Source organism: Octodon degus, unplaced genomic scaffold (assembly GCF_000260255.1).
Source record: "Octodon degus isolate 3935 unplaced genomic scaffold, OctDeg1.0 scaffold00003, whole genome shotgun sequence".
Taxonomy (NCBI): domain Eukaryota; kingdom Metazoa; phylum Chordata; class Mammalia; order Rodentia; family Octodontidae; genus Octodon; species Octodon degus.
Genome location: NW_004524579.1, coordinates 22,695,844 through 22,704,937, shown reverse-complemented (window position 1 = coordinate 22,704,937; position 9,094 = coordinate 22,695,844). Strand labels below are relative to the sequence as shown.

The following is a 9,094-nucleotide window of genomic DNA, read 5'->3' as shown; positions in this document are numbered from 1 at the left end:
CTGGCTTCAGTAACTCAGGCTCATCCCTGAGTCAGGAGAACAATGGCACCCAAGGTGGCTGGGCCCCTCAGTTGGGAACTGAAGTTGGTTTGCTCAGTGACCCACCTGGTGCTATGACTAGTAGTATAGGAAAGGAGCAAGGGCTCTAGAACATCAAATGCTAAGCAATCCTCTCTTCTACACCTGATTAGCTCCTCCATAACAGTTAGAAAAGACACATGATGCAAACAGATCTGGGAACATAATTTATTCATATACTACACAGGAATTTGTTATTACAGATAGTAGTAAAAAACATACAAGTGATCCTAAGAATTATCACTTGATTTTTACTTAGTAACAAAAATAGCTTGAGAAAATTAATATCACTTAAATAAGACACTGTACAAGGTTTTAAAATATTCCTACTTGTGGATCTATGTGAGCACATGGAGGAAGGTGCCGCCATAAACATAGCAGAGCTCGGTTCTGCAGGTCAGTTTGGGTCCATGTCTGAGGCCTCTGCTTCGCTTAGCTACATGCAGATTCTTCGCAGCCGAGAATCTTTGGTCCAGCTTGCTTTTTTTCCCTTTCCCCCAACTCTTACTTTACACATTCCCTAATAGGGAAGGTTTCAGTTCAAACAACAAGAATTCATCTTTGCCACAGGAATACCCATAAATCTGTGACACTTGCAATTTCATGGTTTCAAAAGGCTTTGGTCGCAGGATTTTAAAAATTGAAAGTGTTTGTGTTTTTGCTTTCCTGAGAAGAGGAAGAAGTAGACTCCTCCCTCAAAAATTTATAGGTTTATTTACTGTGCTATTTCAGAGTTTCATTTTTTGAGCCTCCAAAATGCTGAATAGAAGGTGTGGTGGGGAAGGCAGTGTGAGAGGGTGTGGTCGCAGAAAAACAGGACAATTATTTTCTTGTATTTCTTTTGGTGGTTCAAACACCAAAGGATTCTGTAAAAGTATAATCTTAGTATACAGAAAATAATAAATTTATATAAAGGAAATCTAACAACTTCCAAAAGTTAATACCTATAAGCAATTTGACTTTAATGACCAATCTTTGTAAGACATCCTCAACAAGTTAAAATGTGACTTTAAAGGGCTGTGGAAGTTTATGATGATTCTATTTATTTAATAAAATAACTTAAGGATTAAAGCAAAAATGTGCTGAGTATTTTATAAATTATTATGCTGATTATTTTCATAAATATGTAAATTTTCTTTACTGTTCAAAGACTGGTTAATCCAGGAACTTTTCTTATTTTATCTCACTGAAAACAAATTATTTTCTTATAAGAAAAATAATAAAACTTGTTGAAAAAACTATTTGCAACTTTGGAGAAGAGTGGCAATATAGAATAATTTTGATAGACAAAGCCCCTTTCTGCCTCCTACAGCTGTCAGCCGGAAAAACCCCAATCATCTCCCATAGGAGAAACACACACACACACACACACACACACACACACACACACACACCGCAGTATGGAAGTTATTCTGCTGGGGAACTGGAGACCCAGAGGCCACCCAGCACTGCTGCAGTATTGACCAAAATGGCAACATGTCACTTGCATGGATTTTTAAAAAGCCAAATGGTTTGTATCAGAGAACTCTGGGTTAGTTTCACTTTTGTGACCATGAATTCCATAAGGTTTAGCTGGTTAATAAAGTTCAATTTTTAATACTGTTAACGTCATCTGGCCAACTCTACACTAAGAATATCAATAAATACCAATGATTAGCTCCATTTTCACTACTTTTGGTTGGAGCATTTTGACTTTATAAATACATTACAGTCTTAGCATCGATCCCTCCTGGGATTTGAAATTCCATACCAGAGCACATCACCTGGCTGGGGTGCTCATATGCTCAAGGATATTTCTGGAGTCAAAAAGCAAAAGGAAAAATACAGACAGAGGAGGGTATGCATGACAGTTGTTTCTGGCGAAGAGCAAGTGTGCTGAGCCCCTGGAAGTCAGCTGGGGCCCTGTCGGAAATGGCTGAGACCATGGCCGAGGGGGGGCTGCTCTCACAAAGGGCTGTCAGGCAGGCGTTTCTTGGTTTGTAGGTAGAAGGCCCGGTTCTCTTCAGAGTAGGTGACTTTACTGAGGGGCATTCTGTAGATGTTGGAGTTTGTTGTGGTCACCAAAAGGAACAGTAGTGTGGCCAAACAGAAAGGCCAGGTACAAGATGGCAATCCAACCTGGGAAAGAAGAGACAAGCCGTGTAAGCTTTTGAAACCCTGAGAACTAACCTGCTTACAGCAACACATTCCACATTGGCCCTGGGGGAGCAGTCAGTGGTACATTGCTCTAAATTCCATTTGTGGCCATGGACGATTAGCTTAGGGTCTCAGGGCATTCAGCAGTCCAAATGTTTTCATCCAATTATATCCTTGTCATGGATGTTTTTCTTCCTTTTCAAACACTCGGACTTCTTACACCAGATGTACAAAGATGACACTTGGCACATGGACATGATACTAGCAAACTGTTAAAGGCCCCTGAACACTTGCCATGGTCACAAGGCCCTCTCTGATTAGTCCAGGCTATGGGGACCTCTCTGAGCTTGACTTCCTCTTGGTCTTGCTTTATTTTTTTCCCTTTTGCTTCTCAAACACACTCTGAGCTCCTCAAGGGTATGTCTGTCTTCTGGCAGTTCCCCCAGTTCTGAGAATACCCCTGTGGTTAGCTCTGGTCTTTTACATGGGCCAAATGGGGTGTGATGGAGTAAGGGGGTACCTAAACTTAGGTGTGTGTCAGAAGCATAATATCTATACATCTTATAAGAACAACTCTATCTGAACAACGAGGGATAGCACCTAAGGCTCTCTATTTTCAGTCTTTTTAGCTGACTCAGTTGTAGTTTTTGCAGTTTAGGTCCATTTACTGATGCTTCTGAACTTTCTCAGCTGGGGCTGAGAAACCTTATTGATGAGTGACGGGGGGGGGTTAATACAGATAATAGGTACAAAAACTTTATCGATTAGATATAAAACAGCAATAATAACATCTGGTTCTTTAATCCATTATCCTTTTCCTTCCTTTCCTAATATCTCAGCTGCCATAAGGTTCCTGCTTTCTATTAAAGAAAATGATATTCTACAGTGAGTTTCTAGACATTCATAGCTGGTCTATGAATTCAATAATATGTTGTACAGTTATCAGTAAAGGCATTTTGAAGTCATGCTTCTAACCAAGCAGTCTGATATGTCTGATGAGCCTGGTGACTGCAGCTTACTATGGCGTGAGAAGGCAAGGGGGCCAGAGAGCTTTGGTAGCAGGAGGGCCAGTTATTATTGCAGTCAGGCATCCTTTTGCTCAGTGCCTGCCCCCCCAAGTAGACAGCAAGAGAGTTTTCTGTACAATTGAAAGCTGCTCAATCCCAGGATGGCAAAATGAAACTGAAAAAAACTCACATTAGCCATTAGGTTTGTTAAGGTGCCTCCAAGACAGGCGGTGAACAGGGCTAAAAAAAAAAAAAAAGTGGGAGTGAGAACAATATTTGGTTAACATGCAGAATCGCTGTAAGACTTTTTCCAACACAAATCTCCAAGAAGGTACCCTTCCACATCCCATCAGTTGACTCATAAGCCTAATTACAATATGAACTTAGAGTCAGTAGCTCTGGGTTTAAATTCTGCATTTAACACTTAGGAGCTCTTTGGACTCTGGTCTTAGCCTCTACTTCTTCACCAGTACAAAGGAAGTAAGAGATTATCTCTTTCCGAGTTACATGAACATGAAGCAAATAATGTTTATGTTTAGATACAATAAATGCTCAATGTAGATAGCTTTATGGTACTATACTGTTGTTGTTATAGCTAATGCTTAAGGGAAAAGCCTTTTTTTTTTTTTTTTTTTTTTGCAGTACTGGAGATTGAACTCAGGACCTGGCATTTGCCAGGCAAGTGCTTATTCTACTGAGCTATCTCCCTGGCCCGGGAAAAGCCTTTCATAGAAAACACATTCTCTTGTTGTGTTGAGCACAACTGAATTTAACTTTGGTGTCATTAAACTGACACCAACTGAACAAATTATGGTGTCAGCCTGCTTTCTATACAACCTCACTATGTCTAGATTCCCATTTTAATGGCTACACTTCATAGCTACAGAAAACTATGGTACATAGAAATAAGAAATTGTGACCTCAGAAAACCTAACAAAAATTTAAGATCTTTACCCACAATAATATTTTCCCAAGAACAACTTTCAAGGTTGGCATACAGGTAATGAGTAAACATCTTATGTTTTCACTTAATTGGAGAAAAAAATACATATCCCCTCCATTGTGTTTCCTAGTCAACAGTATAATGAATTATTTCTCATTTGAGTTGCCTCATGCTAATGGGAAAGGCTGGTCTCTGGAAACAGTCCTTGTTTTAAATCCGAGCTCTGCCATTGTACTTGTTGTATAACAAATCGATGAATTTTTCGGAATCTTGTTTTGTCATCTGGAAAAAGGCAGCCTGAAAATCTGCTTCACAGGGAGGTCATGAGTCTCCAGTGAAAGTGTTTGTTTCCCTCAACAGTGGTGGTAAATGGGTCCCAATCTCTGGGAGACAGAGACACTGCTCTGTGCAACAGGGCGTTTATGACATGGGTGGAAAGGCTTCCCTCCTCCTTGGTTTCATCAATTTAATTCATTTTTGAGAGTAATTAATCTGTTCAACAGTTGTTCTCTGACCCTCTGCACTCTATTCCTGCTCTCGTGAGTACCAGGTCCACTGCTGGACCACCCCTAAGCACTTGAGACCTTGTTGCCAATCTCCTCTGTCAGTGCCCACTGGCCTTCTAGGGCACACTTTCAATGGAACTTCATTCTGCTAGGCTGTTTTGGAGTGATCACCAATCTAAGCTGCTAAGGCTATTCAAAGGTAGGTGTTTGTCCATTTGGACTTGCTAGCAGAGCTGGAGAAGCCTCACAGCAAGGGGCACCTCTGCATACCATGTTTAGCTTAGTGGTAATTTCCTCACAGCATTTTTGGGAGGCAAGGAAGAGAAAAGGCCCTTGAACAGGGAAGAAAGACTGGATGTATGCTCTTGGTGGACAGTGTCCCTTCCCGTGGACCATCACTTGAGTCCTACTATAATAAACCAGTATTGACAAGAGACAAGGTGTGCTTACAGTGTCCACAGAAAACATAATGAATTGGGACATTCGATGGCCATACAATCTAGAGGCAGGGATGGCAGCTAGGCCAGGTTCTGTATGTTTCCTTAGTCCTCTTCCAGACGTAGAAATTTGGAAGAATGCCTCTGTAATCAATGTCTGTTATTCATTCCTTGCCACACAAGGCTGGCCTTTTGTTTGGTAGTGTCCAGGTGATGAGGGAAAGCTGAAACTTGCTGTGGCGTTTTACTCATAAGACTTGCTTTGTAAAAGGAACAAGGTTCTGTCTCAAACATGCACATGTGGAGATTAAAATGTCTGATAGGACCCACGGGGGGACGCTCTCACACTGTCAGCAGCACAGAAACGCCGTGGCTCTTTTGAGGGGAATGAATCTGGCATCTATGGAAACTAAAATTGGCATTCCTTTTGAATCATCACTTCAGCTTCTAGAAATGCATGTTATATAAATACTTGTCCAAAATCTATAAGAATGTATTCTTGCACCAAAAATATCCATTGCAGCAGTGTCTAAAATGATTCTAAAGTGGAAGCCATGTAAACTTCCTCCAGCAAGTAGGGGCTTGCCATGTAAGGCACCTGCAGAGGGCTGTCTCCACTGCCTCCAACAGCAGAGCCTCTGCACCCTGCCACACAGAGCCCTCTTCTCCTGACCACACAGACACATCTGGAGAAGTGCCAGATCAGCCCAGGCTCCATGACCCCTCACAGATTCATCACTCAAACATGTATCCCTAGGAAGGCAAGTTTCCAGGACAAGGAAGGAGATACCCAGAGGAAGAAATTGTCATGAAAGGAAAACACTGCTTTCAGAAGATAAAAGCTTAATTAATGAACCAAGAATGAAGAACTCAATAAATGACATGATCGACATAATGGATAGAGCAAAAGAATGATCTGATAAACTAACTAAGCTGGAGCTGGAAACACTAAGAAAAGGTCAAGAATTATGAAAAATGAACTTTAAGCATTGTGTTCAAATAATAAAAATCCCAGAAGGAGAGAGAAAATAATTGGAGAGAAAAGATTTGAAAATGTGAAAAGTGATGATATGCCAAATTAAAAGAAGATATGAGGACTCACATTGAAAGGACATGAGTACTCTCACAAAGGAAAAGAATAAAAACTATGTCGAGACAGACGGAAGGAAAAGTATGTCTCGTATTCACAGAGCAAATTCTGAATCCAAAGATAAAGTAATTCATCTGTAACAAGAATTAGATTCTTTTCAGATACCTCAATAGTAATATATAAGAAGACAGTGGAATAGTCTTTGAAGACAGTTCTCAAAATATTGCTATAAAGAGTTAAGTGTAGGTTTTTTCCGGTAAATTAAATACTTAAAAAAATGTATTTAGTACAGAGTCCAGAAGGTCTCACCGCACAGATCAGACTCATAGTGATCCTACTGTTTTCAGCCTCCCTAGTGCTGGAATTACAAGTGCGTGCCACCACCTTCACTAACTAAGCTAAATAAACCTTTCTTTCCTTAATGTTGGGTGTCAGGTATTTTTTCCCAGCAATGAGAGAAGAGTAACTGAGACAATATCTAATCTAGCAAAGGAAGGTGCAGTAGGCAGAATGATGCTCCCCTCCCTGCTACCATGTCTACAAGCTAAGCCCCAGAATTTGTGATGTTTCCTCACACGACAAAAGGGACTTTACAGCTGTGATTAAGGCAAAGATCTATGGATGTGGGGAAAATCAGTATGAATTTGCAGGTTTGTATCTGCTAACCTAAATAACTAATTTGAAGATAACATTACACAATGCAGTGAGTATTGTTGAATTCCTATTACTTTGTTTAATGAAAATTTAAAAAAATCTTTTATTTATTTGGTACAGGGTTTCACTATGCAGCTCAGAGGTTTATTTAGCTCAGTTAGTGAAGGTTTCAGTTCATACTTAGCTGGCTCCAAGGTGGAGTGGCACATGGCAGAGGCCCACAGTTCATGGTAGTAGAAATCAGTAAAGACCACAGGGAGGAGCAGAAGCTGATCCTCCTGTCTCAGCCTCCCCAGAGCTGGGACTATTGGTTGCAGTACCAGGGATCAAACCCAGGTCCTTGTGCTTGCAAGGCTGGTGCTTAGACCACCAAGCTATCTCCCCAGCCCCTGTTTAATGAAATTTTAAAAATCATTTCTAATGCTTTTTTTAATTACTATTTTGTATTCTTAAAAAAATCAGTACAGAAAGCAGGCATGGTGGTATATGCCTATAATTTCAATACTCTGGGAGGCTGAGGTAGGAGGATCACAAGTTCGAGCCCAGCCTGGACAACTTAGTGACTTAGCAAGATTTCTTCTTTAAAAAATCACTTAAAGAAGTACTGAAAGCATAGCTTAGACCCAGCAATGTCTGTTATAACAAGCATTCTAGGCCATGTTCTGATGCATGTTCAAGTTTGAGAACCACAGTTCTCAAAGAGCCACATGGAATGTCACCAAAAAACCTGGCTCTGTATTTTTAGTTCATTTCCTTTAAAATTTTTTTGGGTCAAACAATAAACATGAAAAGGCAGGACAGGACAAGTGTCTAGCTCTCAAAATTTCCATAGCATAGAATAGTTAATAGGGCCCAAGAGGTTCCCATCTTCACAGTAACTGGTGAGGTAGGCAAAGGGACATTAGCACCCTCAGACAGGGGACATCCCTTGGCTTGCTCATATACCTAGATGGCAAGCAGGCCAAGCTAGAATTGTAGCTCTAACTTCTCATGCAGCACTCCTTTATCACTGGTCACTGACTTTGATCCGCTGTCCTGAGCAACCTTCCCTACCGTGAGTGGGATACTCACCACAGGCCAGAGCCAGGAGGTGGGCCTGCCACGTGAGCGCTATGAACATTCCTCCAATGGCAATGCAGGCCAGAGAGCTGTTGAAACCCCAGAGTCCAGAGTAGATGTCCTGGAAAGGAGCTGCAAGGCTGAGTCCTGTTAGGGGAGACAGGAGTGGTCAGAGCCGTGGACGAGAGGCGGGCTGCTCTGGAGCGAATCTGGGGTGTGACTGTGGGATGCAGGGAAGCACCCTGAGAACTCCCATTGGTCCTTGGGAGGCAGAGTCTTCCAGGAAGATCTTTAGTAGCAAGATGCCAGACCATGATGGGACAGAAGAGGTTCAGTGTTTGGAGGTCAGTCTTGTGCTTACCGGCTACTACCCCCAGCAATGACCCAATCGCAGCGTGCAGGCACATGACTGGGGAGGAGAGCAGGATGGCGACCAGGAAGATGCCCCCTGTCCATGGGTTATCACAGCCATATATCTGACCAACCCCTACGGGCAGGGCTTTCAATAGCTGCAAAAGCAAACATAAAAATGAGGCCACTAAAACTGAATAGAAACCTCTAGGATACATACAAATTCAAATTAGATTAGGCAGACCTTATCTTTCAGTATCAATATTACTAATTTTTAATTTTATTTTTGTCTTTTAAAAATTTCTTAAAAAGGGAATACAAAAAATATTAAAAATTTCATTAGAAATGATACAAGGGCTGGCAAGACAGCTCAGTGGACTAAGTGCCTGCTTAGGCAAGGTCAGGGACCAGCGTTTGATACTTGGAACCACACGCCTTGTGGGCCTGGCTCCCAGGCATGCTGAGTCACTGAGACCAGGTATGGTGGCTTGTGCCTATGATCACATCACTGAGGAGGCTGAAACAGGAGGATCACTATGAATCTGAGTGCCTAGTGAGACCCTGTACCAAATACATAAAAAAAAGAAATGATACAGAATTTCATGAAACAAAATAATAGGAATTCAACAATAGTTGTTATAGTGCATACTGCTATCTTCAAATTAGTTGTTCAGATTACTGTATATAAGCACATAAAATTGGTCAAAAAGTTATACAAATTAAAAAGGAGAGAGAGAAAAAATTTAAGCACTAACTGTTCCTTTCAACAGACCAGCAGAGATCAGCAGTAAAATTATCCAAGGTATACTGTGTATATACATATATAAATCTTT

At 41.2% G+C, this 9,094-nt stretch overlaps 1 protein-coding gene across 2 annotated transcripts in view; it reads right to left on the bottom strand.

Moving 5' to 3' along the window:
* Nucleotides 1-232: 232 nt before the first annotated feature.
* The window catches only part of LOC101561957 (urea transporter 1), a 22,690-nt gene continuing 13,828 nt past the window's right edge, over nucleotides 233-9,094 (bottom strand). For both annotated transcript variants that reach the window (XM_004623617.2, XM_023714558.1), the window contains 4 exons: nucleotides 8,272-8,419; nucleotides 7,923-8,057; nucleotides 3,412-3,461; nucleotides 233-2,196 (listed from right to left, as the gene is read on the bottom strand). In XM_004623617.2, the coding sequence (XP_004623674.1) occupies nucleotides 2,023-2,196; nucleotides 3,412-3,461; nucleotides 7,923-8,057; nucleotides 8,272-8,419 (507 nt within the window). In that variant the 3' untranslated portion in view covers nucleotides 233-2,022. The remainder of the gene's footprint in view (nucleotides 2,197-3,411; nucleotides 3,462-7,922; nucleotides 8,058-8,271; nucleotides 8,420-9,094) is intronic.